Source organism: Xenopus tropicalis, chromosome 9 (genome assembly GCF_000004195.4).
Source record: "Xenopus tropicalis strain Nigerian chromosome 9, UCB_Xtro_10.0, whole genome shotgun sequence".
Classification (NCBI taxonomy): Eukaryota; Metazoa; Chordata; class Amphibia; order Anura; family Pipidae; genus Xenopus; species Xenopus tropicalis.
This window is the reverse complement of record NC_030685.2, coordinates 14653670-14679837: the sequence shown is the minus strand read 5'-3', so window position 1 is coordinate 14679837 and position 26168 is coordinate 14653670. Positions and strand designations below refer to the sequence as shown.

General features: G+C 45.6%; 1 protein-coding gene across 2 annotated transcripts; it reads right to left on the bottom strand.

The window, feature by feature from the left end:
- Positions 1–831: 831 nt before the first annotated feature.
- clcn7 (chloride channel, voltage-sensitive 7) lies at positions 832–26081 on the bottom strand. Of its 2 annotated transcripts, none has more exons than XM_012970509.3 (25): positions 25777–26081; positions 18670–18744; positions 18345–18419; positions 17574–17639; positions 17137–17269; positions 16433–16542; positions 15069–15149; positions 14226–14288; positions 13701–13784; positions 13104–13197; positions 11315–11379; positions 9078–9194; positions 8917–8971; positions 8267–8327; positions 7261–7399; positions 6829–6922; positions 6538–6707; positions 6150–6201; positions 5374–5501; positions 4634–4719; positions 3964–4096; positions 3649–3708; positions 3340–3516; positions 2122–2202; positions 832–1647 (listed from the first exon to the last, which is right to left on the bottom strand). In XM_012970509.3, the coding sequence occupies exons 1-25, from the start codon at positions 25891–25893 to the stop codon at positions 1561–1563; spliced, it is 2403 nt and encodes an 800-aa protein (XP_012825963.1). In that variant the 5' UTR covers positions 25894–26081; the 3' UTR covers positions 832–1560.
- Between the last annotated feature and the right edge of the window lie 87 nt (positions 26082–26168).

Below are 26168 nucleotides of genomic sequence, written 5' to 3'. Positions count from 1 at the left end.
CTATGGGTTCTGGGATATTAAACACAATGTGGGCCCTGCACTAGCGGGAATCAGCACATAAACCTGCCCAGCCCCCCCCCCCCCATAATGCTGCTATGGGTTCTGGGACATTAAACACAATGTGGGCACTGCATTACTGCTACCCCAGGGTCTCTCACTGTCTGTCACTGTGTAGAGTGCGCTTGGGGGGCCAATAATCACACTGTATATAGGTGTGCCAGTGCCTAGGGCTTGGGGGCCACTTTGTGCCATGGAATGTTGGGGGCCAAAGGAGCAATAGAAAGAGAGGTGAAAAGGCGGGGTTACAAAATTAGTCACATGGAAAGAGGCAGGGGCTATTTGCCCACCCAACCCTGGAACCTTCAGTAGGGGGCCCCGCCAAAATCATCCCAATCAGACCCTACAGTTTATAAGATCAGCCCTGAGCAGCGGCTCCCCTTAGTTCTGCCCCCCCCCCCCCCCGCACCAATAAAAGGGAGGAAAAAGCTTAGGGCGCATCATCGGGCGAATAGGGATGATCAATGGCTCTCCTTTCCCACAGACAATGACTTGGGACCAGGGATGCACCAAATCCTGGATTCGGTTCGGGATTCGGGCCGAATCCAGGCTTTTTTGGAAGAATTCGGAAAGGAGAAATTCTTTTTTAACCCCTTCCAATTCGGGCAAATCCCTCAAGATGGGTTCGGGGGTCCGGCCGAACCCAAAAAAGTGGGTGCATCCCTACTTGGGACACAAATGCACTTTCATGTTCTCGAGTGATACCTTCCTAGGGGCACAAGGATCTGCTTTTGTACATTTCTGGGCACAATCCAGTCAATTTGCAATTGGTCCTCGTTTTTTTCTTTTTATTATCATTTTATTTTTTGGCAAACGCCCTTTTTCTGGCAAACAGTGCCATTAATCGGGCAGCCTTAAAAATCCCCGCCCAGGGACAGTTCTACCAGGATGGTGAATAACGAAATAGAACTTATTTACACGGCAACAGCTTTAAATATAAAATTCACTATTATTAAAAAAAGAAAAGAAGAGGGGAAACGAAGTTCAGGAAGAGAAAAATACACTGGCCCATAATTCAGTGCAAAAACTACTTTTCTTTTATACAGAAAATATTAAAAAAAACAATCTTGGATTTTAAGTTTCAGAACCCCAATGACGACGTGGGCAGGGCGTTGCCATTGGTTGTTTGGCCAGTTGATTGGACGATTGATTGTAACGTCATCAACCAATCAGAATGCGGCAAGTCTGGATTAGTCCATATTCTTGCCAAAGCAAAGCAGAGTTCCTGACGTGCAGAAGGAGCTTCCCGGTCAGGCAGAAGAGTCGATGCAGTACCAGCTGATCATAGTTGGGGTTCAATGGAGAATTGTATACTAACTCCTTCCCTAACAGAGCAATAAGCAGCACACTACTCTGGGGAAGGAAAGGTCCATTAGCAATATTGGCACCCCTTTGTTTCTGGAAACAAAATCCCAGACAACCTTGCTCTGTACGGAAGCTCTGTGTCGGGCAGTGCAGTACGTTCCCATTCCAAGGAAAACACACAGAAAAGGTAGGGCAATATCACGTCTGGGCCAGATCCAGCTCTTCCAGGCCGTTCTTACCTATCCGATACCGAGCAAGATCTTTTCTCGTTACCAGACCTACGACCTGAAAGAGAAGAGAATGACGTCGGTCTTGCAAAACATCCCAATGCCCCACGTTGGGTCACTAAACCTAGAGCTGGATAACAACAAGCAGAGCAATAGTAGATTGTAAGCTCTTTTGGGCAGGGCTCTCTTCCCCTCTTGTATCGGTTACTGATTGCTTTATATGTTACTCTGTATGTCCAATGTATGGAACCCACTTATTGTACAGCGCTGCGGGATATGTTGGCGCTTTATAAATAAATGTTAATAATAATAATAATAATAGCCTTAACTATAGTACTTGCTGGTTCAGCCTATCACTGTGAGTCTTGCTAGCTAGCTGAAATAGAATATTGGCCAAGGAGCCCTACAAAGTGATAGTAAACAGTATTGTAAATAAAATATCATGATTGACGCAGGGTATTCCTCTGCCCCTACCCAAGCAAGGCAGAGGAGTAAGAAGGTACAACAGGAATAGTTATGCTTATGTCCTTACTCGGTTATGATTGTCCACCACGACGAGGTGCCGCAGGCCAAGGGCACGGAACAGCTTGAACACTCGCGGGAGGGAGGCATCCTGTAATGAATGATAAAGGGGAATGTATGTGAAACAACACAGCAGCTACAGAAATCCTTATCTACGTTACGCAGTGATACACTATAGGCCACTTCTCTATGATTAGCAATCTCCTGTAAGAACAGTTTGTGTATGTGCAGTTGTGTTGTTCAGTGGCGACATCTATTGCCCACTAACGGTACAGCATGCCGGCCCAGAATAGCTTATAGTTAGTACTGTATATTGTAGGCATTGGCAGATTCAGAGGAATCCCAGCTCTTTCTGCAGGATTCAGAATAGGCAGGAACCTAAATGTGCATTCTGTGCACTTATCTGGATTATTACTTTCACATCCTATGTATAAGATTCAGCATAGAAAAACAGGTAGACTAAACCTAAAGTGGGATACAGGGTAAGATCTGCAAATGATTTGTCCACTGACCCCCCAACCTACAGATAATAATGGGGGCTTAGGGAAACGCCTCAAAATCGGGAACACATCAAAGTGCCAATGTGGTCCTTGTTTAACACATTTTCTAACCCACCTGAAGAACATTTGGCCTATTTTCAGTCTGGGTTGGACTGGGCCAGCGAGACATCGGGAAAAAACGGGCCCTGCCAAACCAGACATGGGATCTACCTCCCCCATTCGTTCCTAGCAGGCCCGGATTTGTGGAGAGGCCACAAAGGCCCGGGCCTAGGGTGGCAGAAACCTGGGGGTGGCATGCCGCCCCACCGCACCAAAATCTAAAAAGTTTTGTACCCATACAGAGCAATGGGGGGGGACTTCTCCCCACTGCTCCGTATGCAAGTTTGGCCCACTGCGCATGCGCGCGCAACCCCCCCCTGTATCGTGCACGCATGTGCACTCCGGGGGGGAGGGGGGCGTGCGACCAGGCGTGGCCTCGGGGCGGCCAATTTGGAAATCCGGCCCTGGTTCCTAGGCAATGAGCTAGGGGTGCTCAGTTCAAGGGTGTTGCCGGTGGTCCCTGTACACCCCAGTCCGACCTTGCTTTCAGTCAGACTTTGTTCTGGTAGCACTTCTGGAAACCCACATGCACTGGCCAATAAACCGCTGATCAAGCCAAGTCTGCCAATTGGTTGGCTACATAAAGGATCTGAATAAATAAATGTCATTGCAAGGATATGACCACGCACCTGGGGTACCGTGTATGGCGTGGGGTTCATGAACTCCGTGAGATCCATCTGGCACTCCCTCTCATCCTGAGACACGTGGATCGACTGGATGGGTGGAAATCGTGGGTAGGCATCCCTGAAGTCTTTCAGCTTTAGCCGTCTCTGTACCAGGCTCAGATTTTCTCTCTCCACAAACACCTGCACGGGGGGGAGGAGTAAAAGCTTTAGTAGGCGGGGCCTGGGCTGCCCTACTGGCCGAGCATGGCCTGGATTCAACCATAAAAACATCTGTATTAAAGACCACACCAAGTCAGCGTTACGGTTCTGTACCTTGTGCTTGAGAAGAACAATCAGCTGTGACCTTAGGATCATCCCACACAGCCGAGATGGCTAGAGAAGAGGCAGAAATAGAAAGTGGTTAAGCAGAGACAAATATACCATTTGTTCTATATTTAATGTGCTTCTATTTATGTCCACTAGCACCATGTCATTTACTGTGGTATCTCAATGTGCTCCATACTGGTGACAACCCCAAGGCCTGGGCACAGCTGCCGTACATCCTCCATTCCTGCCACCACCAGTCAGCCAATCACGGACATTCAGCAGAGAAGCACTGGGCCACACAGAACTCTGGGCTAATCTTACCCGGCTGCTGTCCACTGTATTTTCAACCACCGGGAACCCGTTGTGATTGGAGGATGTGTCACTGAGTATGTCCACGATGACGCCGACCTTTTCTCTCCTCCTCAGCCAAACAACAGGGGTGCTCATTACTTCCCTGCAATCAATAAGATTGATAATAAGGCTTTAAAAACACATAACCCCATTACACTTGTGTTCATCCAGTGGTTCCTAGCACACAAATCTGACTCTCTTTCATCCATTCCTGGGGTTCCTTTGAACCAGGGCTCAATGGGTCTCCAAGCTGCTTAGGGTATGTCATTGGTGTGACCTTTAATACAGTAAAATGTCATTCCAGAACACTATCAGCCACCATGTCATATACTAATTAAGATACTAATTACAAACAGCCAGACCGCTGGAGATAAACAATGTGCAGGGTTTAGATTTATCGATCATTTTGTCTTGAAAAAGTAAAAAAAAAAAATCCCACTAGAGGGCAGCGTTCCCTTACAGGTGAAGAACTGCTCCCCTGATATTTGTATCCCTAAACCTGATTAGCACACACCACATTTCAGATTTAACGTGCAGCCTACTGGATCTCTGTGTTGCCCCCCACCCTCCTGTGATAACTGCACATTTGGAACCCCCACCTCTCACCCAATACAGTGCATAGTCTGGAGAAGGCACTCACCTAGCAGTCAGAGAGTGGGACGTCACAGGGGCTTCCCAGTGAAGGAACGGGACACTCTGTAGCTTGATATGGAGGTCATAGAGGCCCTGAAACAAATATAATTAGACAAACATAGGCACGGGGGGTTTTCTTTCCCTTTAAAAGGCCTGTGTGGTCCTACCCTTACAGCATTCCTACTGGAGATCTTTTTAATACAGGGTGACTGTACATGCCTTGCTGTGCTTTTTTTTACAATAGAGTAGTGGGAAAAACTGGGGGACAAACAGGGACAGTTACCCCTAAAGTGGCACCGCTCAAAGTGGCACCGCTATCTGTGTTTCTGATAAAGGCACAGTAAAGGATTTAAGGTGAAAGTGAAGCTGAGCAAACACTGGTGGAAATGGCAAATGTTTTGCGCGACGCCTTATGATTAATATGCAGGAGCCATCTGTCGCAGGAGGTAGGCATCTGTCAGCCCAAGCTGTCACCCACTAGCCGTGTAGCTGGACCTGGGTGCTGCATGGCAGCAGTGCTTCCTACTGTGCCAGCCTATTATCACGTCTAGACAAAGAAGTGGGTCCAGCCTTGATCGCTAGTTCCATTCCCCATTAACCTTTGCATGCTGGTTCCCATAGATGAAATTGCACCATTCTGCTGAAAGCAACATGGCAGATCTTATAAACGTAAATACAGAGACAGCAGGAACGTTTGGTGGATTTGGAGAGGAGGGAATCGGTACCAGCGGGCCCATCCCCTCTTACCTCGACAAAATAATCCCCGACAAGCTTGGCTGTGATCAGGACGAGCATGATGGGAAAACCGTAGGTGACGTTTCCAGTGGCTTCCACCATGATGACGGTGAGACTTAAAGTCATCCTGACGATGCCACCTACGGAGAAGAGAAACAACAGATCGGCCTGGTTTAAAAACAAAATGGAGGCATGAAGAGTGTCGCAGTTTAGGGGTATCATGTGATCAATTCAAAGGGAGGAAAAAAAACCAAAACAAATGCCCAATTTGCCACCCTCTGTCTAGTGCTGATTGGACAGTGCTATAGGTTGGGTCGTTATAGGGAAACATCTTCCAGTCCTCCTATAAAATGCATGTTCTGTACATTTTACAAAATGAATTCTCTTAATGGGGCTCCTTCTGGAGTCAGGGGGCCAGAGCCCAGGCAAGAAAACATACTCCTGAACCAGCCCTGGAGAGGGTGCAGTGTAAAGGTCCCCATACACGGGCCGATTCCCGTAGGTGGGGGATATCGGGAGAAGGGTGTATGGGCACCTTAAGTGTTAATATAACGGGATGAGCCTCCCTTCTAATGCTGCTTACCAGGCTTAGCTGCTAATAAAACAGCCTTGTGGGGGCGATAGCTGCCATATGGCAAAGCTCACTGGGTAAAGGAACAACAAACACGGGTTGGCTCTGCTCTGCTGGCTGCAGAAATAAACAGCGCTGTAGAAAAAGCTAAAATGATCCCAGGGGAGACTGTTAATTAGTGGAGACAGTCCATTTGCCCATATGTTTATATCCTTACCCAGCTGGGCTGCTGCTCCCATCAGCGCGTACTTCCCTGGGTCGGCCCATGACTGTGAAGCACACAAGGCAAAATCATTAAAGGGCCAGTAAAGCCAAAATGGGGAAAAAAATCTTACATACAGATGAATGGATTCCTCTGATGCTTCAGCCGAGCTGCTGTATAGCAATAATATTGGAGCACATTATTATTTGTAGATTAAAGGACAAAACAGCTGTAAAACTGTTTTTTGTGAGCAGTTTTGCAATTTACAAGCATCCTTTTTCTTCTAGTTATAACAATATTAGCAGTTTTACACCGCAAATATAATGAATTTGAAACAACAGTGCCACCTGCTGTTCATCTTGGCTTACTACTATGCTGCCAGGACACCAGTACAGATACTTACCACTCCATTAGGAACAATTGTTAATAGAATGCCGAAGAGCCTGCCCCAGGCAGCCCCAAGAAGCAGGGAAGGGATAAACACGCCGGCGGACACAGTCAGCCCGTAGGTCCAGCAGGCCAGAAAGAAATACAGGATTGTGAACACGCCCAGTGTCTGAGGGTTGAAAGACCCTGTGTGAAAGACAAGAATATTATTTTCCCCTCCTGTGGAACAATCAACATCCATCAAGGCAGTTCTGACCATATTGACAATAGTTCCAACTAGTGGAGACTAACGGAATTACACACTGACCTGGTGGATCATGAAAGAGGCGGCGGACGCTTTTCTCCGGGGTGGTGAAGAATGCAGAGGCCATGGCGTTGTATTCTCCGTCTGCGCAGAAGAGCTAGAGAAAGCAGAAGGTATGAATATTTTAGACTACATCGCTCGGCCCCTTATAGGAACCATCAGATCTGATTGGCCGCTGCTCAGCACTGTACTAGGGGCAGGTACAGGACTCTAGCAGTAATTTAGAGCCAACAACAATGGCCTTGGAGATACTGGTGGAAGCAAGGAGCAGCCACAACCTCCATGGCGCCACCACCCTCAGATGCTGGCTTTGCCCAAAGTGGTCCATTTCTCCAACAAGGGGTGCCACCACCCTCAGATGCTGGCTTTGCCCAAACTGGTCCGTTTCTCCACCAAGGGGCAGAAACAAGCACTGTGATTGTTTTTATTGGTTACCTGCAAAGGATAATCCGTATCATCCTGTCTCAGTGGCTGGCAGTCGGTGGAATAGTAAATCGTGACAAAGGCCACCGTCGCCGTCACGGCTGCCACCAGCATGGCTTCTATCACTTGAAGGAAGCGGCGGTGGATATACCTGGGGAAAGACGTAATACATCAGTAGGGGTCTAGAGTATGAAGCCCACTTTGGTCTATCCAGTTTTTGGCAGCATAGAGCATTCTGGGAATATTAATTTTTCAACAGCAGTTGAGTATCATATGGGAGAGACACAGTTTAGGGAGGTTACATGCTTCTTCAGGGGTGGCAAACATGGCGGGCATGGGCATCCCTCAGGTTTATTAATGACCAAGATCTAGCTTAGAGGCTGGGCAGGCACTGAGGTGTAGTATGTGCCAGGGAACCCAGTAGGAATCTAGAGCACAAAACCCAGTTTGGTCTATCCAGTTTTTGGCAGTAGAGACCATTCTGGAAATATTAGTTTACCCTAATTAAATCAGGATGGCGCAGTCTGGGAATTGTTTGGATTTCTGATGGAATCCATTTGTCAGAAAAACAAAAAAAAAAACCACAGGAATCCTGGGGGAGGCAATTTAGAACATTCCACCAAAAGGAAATTGCTCACGTTGGCACAAGAGTGGAAATGCCCAGGAGGATGATAGATTTGCCACCTTTCCGGCATGAAACGGATTCTAGATCAGTCACCCCAATTAAACCCCTTTATTCTTTGAAAATTCCTTTTCTTGGTTATTATTACAGACACTGTTTATACCAGGATTCAGTGAGAAGGAGACATAATAGGAACCATTATGCAATCGCCTAGGGGGTAAGAGAGGAAGCAGAGGTCCGGGTTCCAGGCTAATGCATAACGCAGGGTTCTGGCAGTAGCACAGACAGACAGACGGGGGGGGGGTTATGGACATTGCAGAGCCATCACATAAACACGACTAACTGCAGGGCTGATTGATTCTGCAGAACTGGGTTGCAAAAAGTGTCTGACTGTACCTGATTCTGAAGGTGGTGAGGCAGTGGTTTAAGGCGTTGAACAAAGCTCCCAGCATGCCCCCTGTACCCCAACAGGAAACAGAAATGGAACAAAATAAGTTATAATAATAATAATAATAATAATAATAATATAATAATAATAATAATAATACAAGAGAAGCACAGAGACACACAGGCAGGCACCAATGCATAAGTGGCACGCCTACCAAGGGTGCAGGGAGTTGGAGACCATCAGTTTCAATTTACCTGGCCAAGCTGCACTATTTCTCTTATACACATAATAAAAACAGCAGGGAAAATATGAACCCCAGCACCCCCACAGCAATTCCGTTTGGTCACCCCCCCCCCCCCACAGGGAGGCCCTCCTCTTCTTCAGCACGAGAGTTGAGCAGCCATGTTTTTCTAACCCAAGTATCCACGGAAACAGTACCGGACCCGCCATTTCCCAGGGGGATACCAGGAAGGCTAGAAAAAAAGATGGCGGTTCTGCCAAGCATTGGGACTTTTTTTTATATTGAAACTGGGACCCCCACTGGCTCTTTTCTGCCATATAATGAAGTCATTAGCCATGCAGCCAATCAGCATAGTCTTATAAACGACCAGGCCCCTATGAGCAATGTGCCGGCCCAAATCTAACACAGGTTGCTTACCTACTGCTCCCATAAACATGAAGATCGGAAGCTCAAAGTACTGATAGCTGTTCTCCTGTGAGGAAAGACATAGTTTTTACGTAGGCGCTAGGTGCAGTTACCCATAGCAACCAATCAGCAACTAGTTAAGAGCAGTCTACTACAAGTTAGTTAACACTTACGTCGGTGTCAAAGCGGCCGAAGTTGATCAAGCCAGGGTTGGAGAGGTCGCCGGGCTTCTGGTTGTAGATGCTCAGGAAAAAATTCAGGGTGAAGGTGGAGATCATGGAGGCGAAAAACTACAAGAAAGGAAAGCAGTTATCAGTGGGGAGAATGAGAGGAAAACACTAGGGGGCAGCACTAGCTACACCACTTGGATTATGTGATTGTAGGGAAGAAGCAGCCGCTTACATTATTCTTGCCAGCTACGGACAACTGCTCAGAGCAACCACCAGTCACTAGAAAGCTCCATTTAAAGGGCAAGTGGTGTCTCTACATGTTTGCCAAGGAAATTGGCAAAAAAAAAAAGATTTAATTCCCTAACAAGGAGCAGTATGGCAGCTCCTGCTTACACGTATAACTACAGATAAACAGGTAAATGAGGCTCCTGAAGCAGAAAAGAACAGTAGTATTTATCACAGCGCTTACAATTCACTATAGATCGTCTACCAGGTTTAGCCCCTTCTCCCCAGGCAGCACATTCCCCAGCCTCCTGCCTGCCCCTTTACTGACAGGACAAGTCACGCAATTGCCAGCCCGTAGAACAGCAATAGCCATTGTGGTTTTGGGCAGACACCATCATTTATTCACTCTGTGCTACTTAAACTGCTCTCTCTGGCCGCGGCCAATGGAGCACGGAGCAATAAAATAGCATTTATGGGCCCAAAACCAACAGAGGGTTTAAATTACATTTCCTGCCTCTTTAAGCTGTGTTTTCACTGGTTTTAATATTATCTGTAAATGTAATTTCTAGTGACAGCAGAAACTGTCTGGCTGGTTATATTCTCCGCACTGCTGGTTCTGACTGCTGAAGCAATGTAGCAGAAGCCAGCTGAGACCTGGAGGAGAGCTGAGGGTTTAAACTCATAAAAAGCCAAGGAACTATAAATGGTTTAGTAAATGGAAAGTATGCCGCCGTCACCTGTCACTCAGAAATGTGACAGTCAGTGACACAACAAACAGGAGAGAGTCTGGTACTTGCACTTACTACATGTTACACAACATGGGGCTCATTTGGCAACAAAGGGGCTAAATAGCGCGAGTGCAGGCTACAGTTTTATTGTTACTTTTTATTGCTTATTTTTCTATTCAGTACCTCTCCTATTCCAGTCTCTCATTTAAACCACTCCCTGGTTGCTAAGGTCATTTGGACACTAGCAACCAGATAGCGGCTGAAATTCCAAACTGAAAAGCCGCTGAACAAAAAGTTAAATCATTAACCCAGTAGTGCCCCTGGGTTAGAATGTAAGCATCAAGCCACTCTCGTGACCCTGACCAGTCACATTATCCCCCTTATCATCAGGCTGCATCACCAAGTTGCATCTTTGCCCTTTGTGTTACACACTGGGATCACTGTGTTAGGACAAAATGGCCCCCTGGCTATTACTTTTGCCTGAATGGAGGCCCCTCAGAGAGCTTTGCTACAGGGAGGCCAATAAACATCACAAGATCAGTTGGCCTGAACAGCCCCAGCTGTATTTGATTCTCTTCCAATTTCATGGGATTAGCTAAGGATTCTGGGAACAGCTATTCAGCAGTAAAGTTAATGAACCCTGATGTATCATGCTGGGGGGTACAAAACCGGTTTGTAATACATGAGTGATACTCAGAGTTCCCTGTGTAACTCAGCCTGCAGCCTTGTGCCTTTATATGGGCACAGAACCCCTCAGTGACTGCTAATATCCTTATCATTTACAGTAGGGGGTACATTATCCCTTATAATACATGAGTGATACTCAGAGTTCCCTGTATAACTCAGCCTGCAGCCTTGTGCCTTTATATGGGCACAGAACCCCTCAGTGACTGCTAATATCCTCAATATTATACATTAGGGAATTAACCCCTTAAAACTGGCCTTCAGACTGGGAGCCCCCTGCAGTGTTATTGGCACCCTAAGGGGGCAAGTAAGGGGGCACAGTAATGCGATTACTAGGGTAGGAATCTTTCAGCAAAAAGACCTCAAGCAGGAAACAAACATGCTATTGGGTTGGCCCTTCAGGAAATATCACTTTGTGACCACATTAAATACATTACTCCACCCAGTACCAGCAAAGCAGTCACCTAGTTGCCTCCATTAGAGGACTTGAGTAACCCAGAAGTCATACACAGGGTTAAAATGGTAAATGCCAGGATGCCACTATGGTACCAGTATAAATGTAACCCTGGCACCACATGTCAGAGGAATGGCTCTACTACTTACTATCCTCCATGTCAGCAGCTGATTCCAGAATGAGGCTCCCTCTTCTAAGCTGAAAAGCACTCCCCCTGCAGGCAAAGAACCGAACAGCAAATTAGTCTAGCCTGGGTATGTGGCAAACTAGCAACAGGAAATACCTGTAACTATGCCAGTGACATGCCCGGGGCACAAGCAACATTAAATGAGAAATTATAGCTTCATTCTACCTTCATGTAACACATGTGAACAGTACTATGTATTGGGGTACTAAATACAGAGGGCAAAGGTGCCCTGGGTACCCCTGGAACTATAGCAGGGTGACTGTTACCCCAATGTTTCTATATATCTGTAACCTTGTTATGGGCTAAGGGGGCCCAGCCTGAAGGCCAGTTAGGGGGGGATTTGGGGTGAGTGCTTATTTGTGCCCTGGGTACCCCTGGAACTATAGCAGGGTGACTGTTACCCCAATGTTTCTATATATCTGTAACCTTGTTATGGGCTAAGGGGGCCCAGCCTGAAGGCCAGTTAGGGGGAGATTTGGGGTGAGTGCTTATTTGTGCCCTGGGTACCCCTGGAACTATAGCAGGGTGACTGTTACCCCAATGTTTCTATATATCTGTAACCTTGTTATGGGCTAAGGGGGCCCAGCCTGAAGGCCAGTTAGGGGGGGATTTGGGGTGAGTGCTTATTTGTGCCCTGGGTACCCCTGGAACTATAGCAGGGTGACTGTTAACCTAATGTTTCTATATATCTGTAACCTTGTTATGGGCTAAGGGGGCCCAGCCTGAAGGCCAGTTAGGGGGGGATTTGGGGTGAGTGCTTATTTGTGCCCTGGGTACCCCTGGAACTATAGCAGGGTGACTGTTAACCTAATGTTTCTATATATCTGTAACCTTGTTATGGGCTAAGGGGGCCCAGCCTGAAGGCCAGTTAGGGGGGGATTTGGGGTGAGTGCTTATTTGTGCCCTGGGTACCCCTGGAACTATAGCAGGGTGACTGTTACCCCAATGTTTCTATATATCTGTAACCTTGTTATGGGCTAAGGGGGCCCAGCCTGAAGGCCAGTTAGGGGGGGATTTGGGGTGAGTGCTTATTTGTGCCCTGGGTACCCCTGGAACTATAGCAGGGTGACTGTTACCCCAATGTTTCTATATATCTGTAACCTTGTTATGGGCTAAGGGGGCCCAGCCTGAAGGCCAGTTAGGGGGGATTTGGGGTGAGTGCTTATTTGTGCCCTGGGTACCCCTGGAACTATAGCGGGGTGACTGTTACCCCAATGTTTCTATATATCTGTAACCTTGTTATGGGCTAAGGGGGCCCAGCCTGAAGGCCAGTTAGGGGGAGATTTGGGGTGAGTGCTTATTTGTGCCCTGGGTACCCCTGGAACTATAGCAGGGTGACTGTTACCCCAATGTTTCTATATAACTGTAACCTTGTTATGGGCTAAGGGGGCCCAGCCTGAAGGCCAGTTAGGGGGAGATTTGGGGTGAGTGCTTATTTGTGCCCTGGGTACCCCTGGAACTATAGCAGGGTGACTGTTACCTCAATGTTTCTATATATCTGTAACCTTGTTATGGGCTAAGGGGGCCCAGCCTGTAGGCCAGTTAGGGGGGGATTTGGGGTGAATGCTTATTTGAGCCCTGGGTACCCCTGGAACTATAGCAGGGTGACTGTTACCCCAAAATACTTTGTGCAGCAAATACTGGTTCTGTGCTTTCCCTTTCTTTAACAAAGCAAATCTTTTGCTGCCTGTGAAATGTTATTTTATCCTTAAAAATGAAGTTTATGAATACAAGAGTTGAAAAACATTTACCGACGGGGGCGCCAAACGCCGCAGAGACCCCGGCCGCAGCTCCCGCTGACACAAAGTCTCTCTTTTCCGTGTCTCTGCGAAAGTATTCAAAGATCTGCAAAGAGGAATACAAGTCATTCAGAGCCCAGCTCATGAGGCTCCCAGATTGCAAGCGCTGAAATACGATACGGCTTCTAAGCACGGGGCAGAGACGGTAACTTCCTAACACATGGCCACAGATTGATTTAACAGCAGATTTACACAGTCTCAGGCACACAAACTGCAAGTGTTCCCAGGGCGAAAAACCACTACTTCAGTACCATGGATTTCTGCTTACAGACATACGCTAACTGAATTCCCAGTCTTTAAAGGGAAAGTATACCCCAACATTACCCAGTAGTTCATTTATCATGGTCTACTGAGCACACAGAACTTTTGTTAAAGGGTGGCTGTTTTTTTTTTGACCACTAGAAGTGCTGTTGCATAACCGATAGCAAATAATGCCTCTGTTTATTCAAGCAGCTTCCTGTTCTGCAGAACAGGAAGTGAAGCGTGCAAAGGCAATTGCATTATGTGATATTAGTCTTAAGAATACAGTCCAGTGACCTCTGCACTGACCTTAAAATCCTTCTTCAGGGAGGTCGATCTTCCTTGTGAAATGCCGGCTGCGACCACAGCGCCCGAGTGAATCATAGGACCTTCCTAAATTCAGAGAAAGCAAAAGTGAGGGCCATTTTGTTTCTAAGCTTGGGACAAGTTGGCCCTAAATGGGACAGAATCAGTAAAAGGGCAGTAGAGTGTCCAGTTTTTAACTCCAGGTTGCAATTGTGTAAATGACAGACCCCCTACATCTTTTAAAAAGAATAATCACAGGCTTTTTGTCATCAAATCATAACCTGGAGATTGGCTGGAACGGAGACAAGCCCAAAAAGGGACTCTGAGGAGGGGCCAATAGTAAAGTGATGTTCAGCCTGATGCTGATTAGGGGCTAGAAAGGGTAAGTAATCATGAAAACAAGCTACACACACATATAGTTTAGTTGCAGGAAAGGTGGCTGGGATAAACACTGCAGGAAAGGATTATAAGGGACCCTGCAAGGATGGAAATAACAGGAGCACTAAAGGAACAAACCCAGGTACTCACCTTTCCAACTGCCAGCCCACCGGATACGGATAATATGACCCCAACAACTTTTACCATTAATGTCTGCAAAACAAAGGAAGCCAATATATAAATAAAGGGTAATAATAATCACAATATCAGAATGTTACCCTGAAAGAGAATGAGGTTCCTGGACCCAAGCACAGGCCTGTAATATATACTATGCTACGTATTGGGCCTGTGGGTGGCTGTTTGGCCCGGTGTCCCAGCTATATCTGCAGAATAGATTCTGTGGGTCTATAATACATATTTGCAGATATACATATGGGTAAAGGCTGCCATGCCGAACACCTCTTCTATGTTTCACATTTTAGGCATCAATACAATAGCACACTCTGTTCTGGCCACTAGATGGTGCTGTTCTAATGTCCAAAAAGTCTCCCCTTATGCTTGTTAGCCTTCAAAAATACAAAGAATGAACATTCCGTGTTTGGCTTAAACGGAATATAATAAGTATTATAGCAACTGGAACTACATTTTTTTTATTTCATAATGAATAACTAAGAGCCATCTAAATGAGCAAACTTTAGATCTGCACATTAGATGAAAGCCAGTAAACCTTGAGCTTATTAAAGGGGAACTACAGCCCAAATCCATTTTTGGAAAAATGAAAGCATTTTTTTTTTTTTTAAAGTTCACCTTCATTTTAGTGCAGGAAAAACTCAGACCATCCCTTAAATGTAAGAGTACAAAAGACTGTATTTACCAGTCTATGTATTTACCATAGTTTGGGCTTATATCCCTGAGATGTGCATGGTTAGCACTTACTGTGACTCGCACTGTACATGAGGGTAGTTAAGGAATAAATGAAATGTATGCTGGTACCTTGAGTCTTACAACATGTGGGATCTTGACTCCATTTAAAAAACACTTGATCTGAGGAATGCCACTGCCGGCTGCCACAGGCTAAAAGGTAAAACAGGGAAAAGTAAACAATTGCCATGTTATAATATTATACAGGTATGGGATCCCTTATCCGGAAACCCATAATCCAGAAAGCTCAGAATTACGGAAAGTCTCCCGTAGACTCCATTTTAATCAAATAATTCAGAATTTTAAAACCGATTTCCTTTTTCTCTGTAGTAATAAAACAGTAACTTGTAATTGATCCCAACTAAGATATAATTACCCCTTATTGGGCCAGAACAGCCCTATTGGGTTTATTTAATGGTTAAATGATTCCCTTTTCTCTGTGGTAATAATAAAACAGTACCTGTACTTGATCCCAACTAAGATATAATTACCCCTTATTGGGGGCAAAACAGCCCTATTGGGTTTATTTAATGTTTAAATGATTCCCTTTTCTCTGTAATAATAAAACAGTACCTTGTAATTGATCCCAACTAAGATATAATTACCCCTTATTGGGGGCAGAACAGCCCTATTGGGTTTATTTAATGGTTAAATGATTCCCTTTTCTCTGTAATAATAAAACAGTACCTGTACTTGATCCCAACTAAGATATAATTACCCCTTATTGGGGGCAGAACAGTCCTATTGGGTTTATTTTATGGTTAAATGATTCCCTTTTCTCTGTAATAATAAAACAGTACCTGTACTTGATCCCAACTAAGATATAATTACCCCTTATTGGGGCAGAACAGCCCTATTGGGTTTATTTCATGGTTAAATGATTCCCTTTTCTCTGTAATAATAAAACAGTACCTGTACTTGATCCCAACTAATATATAAATAATCCTTATTGGGGGCAGAACAGTCCTATTGGGTTTAATTAATGTTTTATTGATTTTTTTAGTAGACTTAAGGTATGGGGATCCAAATTACGGAAAGACTCCTTATCCGGAATATTCTTGGTCCCCAGCATTATATCTATCTATATCTATCTATCTATCTATATAGTGTAACTGATATCTATCTATCTATCTATATAGTGTAACTGATATCTATCTATATCTATATAGTAACTGATATCTATCTATATCTATATAGTAACTGATATCTATCTATATCTATATAGTAACTGATATCTATCTATATCTATATAGTAACTGATATCTATCTATATCTATCTATATCTATCTATATATATCTATCTATATCTATATATATATATATCTCTATATCTATATATATATATCTCTATATCTATATATATATCTCTATATCTATATATATATGCTTACAGAGGGGTCTGAATGGGACTAGGCAAGAACAAGAGCAGAACTTACTTCTATGAAGGCGACGATGAGAGAGCCAACCATGACAAAGGCACAGTTTAAGGCTGCCCATAGCAGCAGCGAGAAGGACAGGCCTCCTTTCTCGGTGAATTTGTCGATGTCTTGGTGGATTTATGTTAAGGTAACAAGGGCAAAATGAAAAGGCACCAGTATAATTTATGTGCTGTCTGGCCCCCTCGTCTCTGGAACCGGGTGGGTTCAGCATTGATATTTACTACAGTATTTACTGCACTTTCTCACATTACAAACCCCTAGCGTATAATGGCCCTGTAAGCAGGCAACACATTTTATAGGGTTGTAAAGGTCCCGGTCACTGCCCCACTCCCCCCATAAAAGGTAATATCTATTTGAAAACATATAGCTACAGTTTACATGCGTCAGTAACCCAAATGGGCCCCCTATTCTTATCTCCCACCAGAAGCAGCCATAGGAAAAAAAGGGGGGGGGGGGTTTAAACAGAAAACCTGCATCCAATTATAAATTTCCTGCCTTTGATGTAAGTGGGAATGTCATATTTTTTTATTTAATAGCAGGACATTATTCTACAGACACAGTAAAGGGATGCAGTGCTGTGTTCGGAAGAAATGTGGCTCACCGAAAACGTAAATAGCTGTGGATTTAAGATCAAACCTGTATGGCGCACCGGTAGTAGTAAATGAAAGTAAAGGCAAAGTAGCCGTCAATGGGAAGGATACTGTCTTTGATCACTTGGTACTTGACCCCAGCCAGTTTCTCTACCATGATGTCTATGAAGCAGGCGATGAGTCCGGTGAAAATTCCGATCATGCCGCATATGACCCAGCGGGTTACCTCCACCGTTCGGAATGCCTGGAATAAACCCAAGAAACATGTGTTCAATTTATGATATTAAATCTCAGACCCCCCAGTAATGGCTCCACAGATTGCACAAGAACCATGTTTATGCCAAATAGGCAGAAAGGACGTATATAGGGCTCGAGTGGGCTCCATAACATAAACTGTCTCATACATAAGCCCCACATGCTTCTCATTAACCTCCTTCTGTGCTGCCTGTGCTCTCAGATTTATGCTCTTTTCACGTCAAGCTCATCTGATGAAGGCAGGAGGTAGAGAAGGGGGGGTCCTGCCAGACACAGCCAAAGCTCGTACTTACAGCATGGTTTATCCTGCGTTCTTCCTCCATAAATAGCTGGTTTTCACTGTTGTCATAGTCCAAACTCTGGAAAACAGAAAAATAAAGACTGCAGCAAATGATTACAAGCTACCCCCTAAAGCCGTGCCGCAGCTCCTCTTATTGCTGATCTGATCGTTTGGGTGCTCAGCCTGCAGGCCAATTGCTCGGACCACCATAGTGGCCAGCAAGCTTTAGGGCACTTCACGTTAGCTAATGAGCCCTTAGGGGTGTGTTTACTAAGATTGGAGATAAATATCTCCGGTGATAATGCCCATAGCAACCAATCAGCAATAAGTTTTGAACAGTCACCAACAAGTTAGAAGTCAAAGCAAAGACCTAATTGGTTGCTACAGGCAACATCACCGGTGATATTTATCTCCATTGTCTTAAAATGGGCAAGCTCAAGTTAAAGAATAAATGCATTTTGACTCATTTTGTGCTTTCCTTAAGGCAAAGTCCAACCCCTTGTAGTGCATTTGCGGCATTATAGATTAGAAATGCATCACTGGACGCTTCCAAGCAATAACGGTCTGACCTGCAAGTGCACCAGAAGGGTCCAGGAGTAACTCTACAAATGCATGAAGGGCAATTCCCATGTTTCCCCCGGTCACCAGTTGAACTAGACACTGCATGAAATGCGTGAGGCCGAGGTCATGCTTTAAAATGTTACCACACCCACATGTAGATGTAATCCAATCAGATTCTTATTACTGATCACTATAGAAATGGATGCGCAGCTAAGAGACTTACCTCATATTTGAGGGACAAGAGGTTCTCATTGTGGGGGATTTCTTTCGTAAACGTGGTGGAAAGTTCAGTTTCTTCCTAAACCAGGAGAAATTAGATTATTCGCGTGTTTAGCTGAATATAATAAAATGGCAGGATTCCTGGTATCAAATTAATGTCAGCACGTTACACCACCCCCAGCCCAATCCAAATGCTTTCAAGTTTTATTTAGAAGCACTGAATAAAACTCTGCTGCATTTAATTAAAAGGACCACAATGCCGTGGCCAATCAGACAATTTCTGTATGGAAGTGCAACCGCCAATGTGTCCCCCCCCAGGTTCCACTCACCAGCTCTTGGTTTTCATCAGTAAGATCCACTGTGCTTAGTTGGCCAATGCGGTAGAGTTTTGGACTTGAATACTGCTGGGGGGAAACAAACAGGAAATTCATATCATTAGAAAATTGTATTTTTATCCTTATATAAGACTCCCGTGGGGTTTCCACAGCGCTTGATAATAAATATTTGCACATATATATCCGTTTCTGTATCAGGGGTCAGGGGTTCTGGAAGGGCCCACACACACAGACACATCAGGTCAAACAGGAGGATCTTTTCATGATTTGGCCACTTTAGTCTAGACCATTTCTGTCCGACTGCTATCAGAGACTAGTTAAAGTAATACTAATACACAGGCCCCGCCCCTTCCAGAATGTCCACAACTATAGCCCGGCTCCCCCATACCAGCCTTCCTAAGCATCCTTCCCTTTTAGAATAGAGGGGCAAGCTAGAATAGATATAAACGGGGGCAGCTGTGTTTTACTATTCGTTTATTCAAAAGGGGAGTGAGCAAAATGCTTTCAGGGTATCTTTGCAGCAATGCCTTTATTCAAGGAAGTCTTCCTGTCTGATGGCTTTCACTGCAGGCTCCACCTAGTGGCATAAAGCAGATCTACAAGTAAAACAAATACACTAATAAAAGGAATAATCAGAACGGAGACACTGTGATGGGAATGATGTATTATCTCTGTAGAACATGTCGGCGCCATATAAATGAAGGGTAGCAAGGCCGTGGGACAGTAACAGTTCTTCAGGCTACAGTATCACTCAGTGGTTATTTTGGACAGACTGAAGAGATTCTATGGCTGACCCAGCTGAGGTTACAAAAGGGTAGTTTCTAAGGGGAAGTCAAACCCATGCGTTCCTCTCAGAACTGTATATGACACAATACTTGGAAAAAGTAGTATTTATAGCTCAGCGCTGAGCTATATTCCCTGCCTTATTATTCATATTCCATCAGAGCCAAAATACAGGATTTCCAAAATGTCTAAAGCCAGAGGCATGCTCATTCACTCCTGCTTTGTGGCTCTGAGTGATAATGCACGGGCAAATTCTAAACTGAGTGGGGTACGGCCCAATTTGCCCCATGTGCCATTATCCTTATGACAAAGAACTAGAGACTAACAGGTGGATTCCCCTTCCCTCAGTACTAGGTCACTTATACAGTACCGGAACTAGACACCAATGGGCCCTCCACTTCCTTTGGAACAATATGCCGATCCCTACTGATATCAGGAGTGGCTTCCTGCCATGGCCACTGAAGGGCCCCATGGGGTGGCAAACCTGGGTGCAGTAGCACACTCTGGCCCTGGTCCCCCAGTGGTTATGCTAGTGCACATCTATCTTTCCTTTGTTGCAATGATGATGGGCAAACTATAAAGGTCCCCATACACGAGATCGCCAAGCGAGCGGATCTTCACCCGATATCCCCACCTACGGGTGGGCAATATCGGGGAGCGTGTAGGTTAATTCGATCGTTTGGCTCCAATGGGTGCCAATATATTGGCGGCAATGGGGCAGTTGGTTCTGGGGCCGCATCAACGTGCTGATGCGGTCCCCGATCCGACAATCTTTTAACCTGGCCGATCGATATCTGGCCAATTTCAGGCCAGATATCGGTCGGCCAGGCCCCTTGTTTCTGCCCCTACACGGGCCGATAAGCTGCCAAATCGCTCCAAGGAACTGATATCGGCAGCTACAATCGGCCCGTGTATGGGGACCTTAAGCCTTTAGAGGTCCCTGAACTCTAACAGTCAGCACCCAACAGCCTTGGGCTGATGGAAATTGGGGAATAAAGGGAACATATCCCCACCCACAAACTTAATTTAAAACTGTTTGGTGTGCTCTTTTGAGCACCGTTGTAATTTACATTCATTGCTATTTTTCTTTTGGCTTTCGTCGGCACTGCTTCCTTCTCCAGACAGAAGAACAAGGGGCACTTTTGTGACTCAATTATAATATTAGCAATGTTGAACTGCTAATATCATGAGAATGAAAAGAAGAGCATTCTCTTCTTTTCATTCTGGTGGTGGTAATACGTCCTGGGGGGGGGGCAGTACCCCTAGTCCCAAAGCAGAAAGCAGAGCTCTGAGGTGCCCGACCACACACAGCTGGAAGGGAGAGAGCAAACTGCTCAGAGCTGGTTCTTTGTTTTTCATTTAGAGCAGCAGAACCGGATGAGCTGTAAGGGAGGATTCTGCTGAACACGGCTTGGTGCCTGCGGCCTTGACTCTGTGCCAGTCCAGATAATCTGCATCGGCAAATGCTCCAGTGCTTCCACTATAAACACAGGCCAAATTGCCCAATTACACATTTAAACGCTGTAAATAAGAGTCAGTCGCCGTGCCGAGGGCAGTCTGCCCTGCAGCCAGGCATAGTGAGCCATCGTTAATACAGCCAGTCCTATATGCAGGGTCCATTTATGGTCTGTCATCTGACCAGGGATGCTTTACCTTTACCAGGGCAGGGTGGCCCCTTATCTACCAACTGGAGACAACAGGTCAAAGCAGGAAGAAACTGGCCATAGGCCCATATTGTTCCAATTATGCTGGAGAATGTGTATTTATCATTGTAGGAAAAAAACTGTACATCCAGATCAGGTGCTAAACATAAAAATGTCTTGGAAAACTGACATAAATGGAAAGCAGAACTTCAACTCAGGCACCCAGGAATGGTTTGGAGAATCTATGCATCCCCCTAGCAGCGTTTATGTTCCATGCACTCGGGACAGACTGAATTATAGAAAACAGCAATGTTCCATGCGTATAGATACCAACCTCATGCTAACCTATATAAAGGGGGTAGAAATCCTTACAGAAAAAAAAAATTTGTATTACTGCATAGGGACTTTGTGCCATACACAGGGAGCTGTCCCGGGCACTGACTGGGAACTGCAGTCTGGCAGTTGCTGCACAGACAGTGGGTCTAGGTGCCCAAAAGCAGCTGCACAATGCCATAATACTTATATAGATAGGCAGGTAAAGAAGACTTAAGTTCGCCATACATCTTCTCCCAATATCCCCACCTAAGGGTGGGCGATATCGGGCTAATTCAGTCATTTGGCCCAACGATAAGCTGCCGAATCTGTCTTAGGGGGCCGCATCAATGAGCCGATGTGGTCTCTGATCCGACTGATTTTCAAACCTGCCCGATTGAGACCTGGCCGATTTAAGGTCAGATGTGGGTTGGGCAGGCCCATAATTAGTGCCCATACACAGGCTGAATCGGTCTAAGGGACCAATATCGGCAGCTAGAATCGGCCCGTGTATGGGCACCTTTTATCAAACACTGGGAAACTTAAAAGGGAATTAACTTTTTGTATGTTAGAAAGCCCCCATTTATTTGATCCAAAATGGTGCTAAAACAATGGCTACCAATAAGGAATAACCATGCAGCCAATATGCTGCTGGGATAGTTTGGACACACAGTGCCTTTATATGCAGCCTATTGGGCAAACGTAAGTTTGTAGGGCACAAATGGTACCAATAATAATGCTGAGTCTGTAGCTGCTGCACAGTTATACTGCTTAATATGGATATGGGGGCTTGCTACATACATAGGCATTGAATATCCCACTGGTCTGCAAGTGGAACACACTTAAATGTTGACCACCCTGCATGAGCTACAAATGGGGCAAAATCCGGACCTTGATGAACTGTAAAAGAATGAAACAGCACCTGAGGGGTTAAAGCAAGCCTTGGTATGTACTAACACAGGCACAGGGTAATTGCACTAACCCCAGCGTGTACATTGCCCCGAGTGTGAGCAAACAGATTGGGAAGCGCAAATACAGTCAATACTCACTTCTCTAATTAGTGGGGGGGCTGTTTGAGTCCTTGGGAAAATGGGGCCTTTACATTGTCCCAGATCACATGACCCTGGAATCTGACTTTATTGGCATAAGGAACCAGCCCTGGTCAATGGTTATATAGTTATGTGTAATTGCAGGATCTCGTGGGCCATTTCTAATCTCTGCCCTGCTGGTTCTGACTCCTGAAACAATGCAGCAGAAACCAGCTAATGAAATGACCTCTGCTACTTCGTTTCAAGAGTCAAACCAAGAAAGGGGTAAATAAATAGCAATTGCATTTACCAATAACTTTAAAACCAGTAACAAAAAAAAGTAATGAATATACGCTGGTTTGTTTTCTTAGTATTATATTTTATTTCGTTAGGCAAAGGGAAGTTTTTGGGTAGAGTTCCCCTTTAAACCAATACACGGGTCAAGGCTGAGACATGATAAGGCCAGATCTAAAGAAGAAAGTAGCACTACATCATCTCCGTAGTCGCAATCCCTACATACCAAGGGAAGATAACATTTTAGGGAACCTTTACAGAAGCAACAATTGGCTGTTCTTTTTCAGAAATACATTTTTTTTGCAAGAGGGTGGAGTTAGAATTAAATGCTTAAAATTAACCATTTCCTGTAGGCCAGTGCAACAGACAAGCAGGCTACCAGACTGTACCAGGAATTGTGCAATTTGGGAAAAACCCATGTGCAGTAAATGTCACTTTGCACCAGCGCAGATGTACCAGCAAACAGAAGACAATCACTACACAGGGTAATTAAAGGGGATGTATACCCCAAAATACAATTTCCTATAAACAGAAAGGGGGCAGAGAAAACAAAAAGGGGGGGGCAGGAGAATAGAAAGGGGGGCCACGAGAACAGAAAGGGGGGCCACGAGAACAGAAAGGGGGGCCCGAGAACAGAAAGGGGGGCCCGAGAACAGAAAGGGGGGCCCGAGAACAGAAAGGGGGGCCCGAGAACAGAAAGGGGGGCCCGAGAACAGAAAGGGGGGCCCGAGAACAGAAAGGGGGGCCCGAGAACAGAAAGGGGGGCCCGAGAACAGAAAGGGGGGCACGAGAACGTGAGTATATAACACTATTTTTACATTTATAACATTATTTGTCAAGCACTGATTGACTAAAGAGCAGGATGGATGCCAGATCTCCATGGCAACTGCTGTGGCCTGCCCTATGCTAGTATTAAATACGCTGACACACCCGCAGGGCTGCCGCCGTGCCCCAATGCGGAAGCAGGGAAGAGACAGCACAGAAGTGGCACAGAATACCATCATGCCTTCATATAAATAACAACATCTGTGATCCTGCTGCTGCTGGGAACTACAACTCCCAGACTATGACAGCAGCATTCAGCTACAGGGGAATGCTGGGAAATGTAGTTTGCAAGAGCCAGGGCAAAGCTAGTGGCACCTCTGCTAAATTTAAACAACATTTATTGACCCTCTTGGCCTAACTTCAATTACATGATTATAGTTTTTATTCAACTAACCGAAACGGGGAGTAACTGCAACTCCCAGAATCCTCTGCCAGCCTGGGCCTGGGAACTACAGCTAAACAGCCTTCTTAATTATGTTGTAGAGAGAGAGTCACCGTGTACCTACCCCAGGCTTGCAATATAACAAATACACATTAGTTTATATTCTCTGCACTGCTGGTGCCGACTTCTGAAACAATGTAGCAGAAGCCAGCTAATTACCAGACCCGTAACACTGTATAATTCTGGTGCATGTAAAGGAACGGACATGCGGAGGCCACAAGTGAGAAGTAAATGATAAGGAAGTTTGGTGCATATGTGAGAGTTTGTGAAATGAGAACACGAGCCGTGTATCAGCCTCCGACCGCTGTGCCGTTATCTCTCGGGCACGTTTCTCAATTATTAGCTGCAATATGATAAAGGGGAATATTCCTGCGAGTGCAGGCAGAGTGCTCAGTCGCAGCCGACAGCAGAGGGTGTCAGACATTTTGGGTTTGAAAACCCTCCCAATTAGTCCAACATTAGTCCCCCTTGTAACTGAATACTGTAGGGTTTCACTGTGCTGTGGCCCCAGCAATAAGGGGGTTCAACATGTCTTTGCCCAGAACCCACAGAAGCTCTAGCTTAGGGGGGGGTTACTTACACATTTCCTCATCACTAACATATGAACACATGGGGAAGGGATTAGGATGTAGGCTGTTGGGGGTAATGTAGCTTTCTGCCCCACCATGATACACCTATTAGGCTAGCGCCATGCTTCCCTCCCACACGCCCATACGGTAGCTCCTCAGCAAACTCCACATACCAACCCTCCATTAGCCCCTTCAGGCCTACATCCTCCTAACCCCCCCACCCCCCCTCGAAGCTACATTACCCCCAACCCCCTACATCCTTATCCTTTCCCCAACACTTGCCCCCTCATTCCCCTACCTTTCCCTCTCACTTGCCCCTCCATTAGCACCACCAGACTAGCGCCTTATCCTTCCCCCTCCATTCCCACCCCAATAAGCCTTCCTATGTCTCCCACCATTCCCCCTAACAGCCTAGCCCCCTCATACAGGTATGGGATCTTTTATCCAGAAACCCATTATCCAGAAAGCTCAGAATTACAGAAAGCCCGCTCACAGACTCAATTTTAATCAAATAATTTAGATTTTCAAATTGATTGCCTTTTTCTCTGTAATAATAAAACAGTTCTTTGTACTTGATCCCAACTAAGATATAATTACCCCTTATTGGGGGCAGAACAGCCCTATTGGGTTTATTTCATGGTTAAATGATTCCCTTTTCTCTGTAATAATAAAACAGCACCTGTACTTGATCCCAACTAAGATATAATTACCCCTTATTGGGGGCAGAACAGTCCTATTGGGTTTATTTAATGGTTAAATGATTCCCTTTTCTCTGTAATAATAAAACAGTACCTTGTAATTGATCCCAACTAAGATATAATTACCCCTTATTGGGGGCAGAACAGCCCTATTGGGTTTATTTAATGGTTAAATGATTCCCTTTTCTCTGTAATAATAAAACAGTACCTGTACTTGATCCCAACTAAGATATAATTCATGCTTATTGGAGGCAAAACAAACTTACTGGGTTTAATTAGTGTTTTAGTGATTAATTAGTTGAAGATCCAAATTACGGAAAGACCCCTAATCCGGAATACCCCTGCTCCTGCGCATTCTGGATAAGGGGACCTATACCTGTAGTTCCCTTGTTTCTCATGCTGCCCCCATTAGCCCACCTGAGACTAATTCCTTCCCATTCGCACCCCCATGCCCCCCAACCCTGTGCCGGCCCCTCTCAGACACACCTCCCCTCCCTGTGCTGTCACCTGTCTGAGCGGCTGCGCCCCGGCAGAGCTGGTCCCATTGAGTAGTGGGGTACTCTCCCCGTCCTCCTCAAGCTGCTCCCGTCCCGACCAGGAGACCTTCTTAGCCACATTAGCCATGGCAGGCAAGCGGGGACCTAACGTGCAGCTCACTCAGTTCTTCCTCTCAGCTGCCCCCAGGGTCATGTGATCTCTCACTCTCTCAGCAATCCGCTCTGTCCACCTGGGGTTCTGCCTCTACGGTCATGTGACCTCTCTCCCAGCTCGGCTCTCATGTGAACGGAGCGTAGTGCCAGCTACGGGGTCCTGCGAGGCTCAAACGTAGGCAGCGCATTGCTTCACGGGAATTGTAGTTTCTGCCTGACTTTTGTACATTGAGGTAAGAACTAATTCTT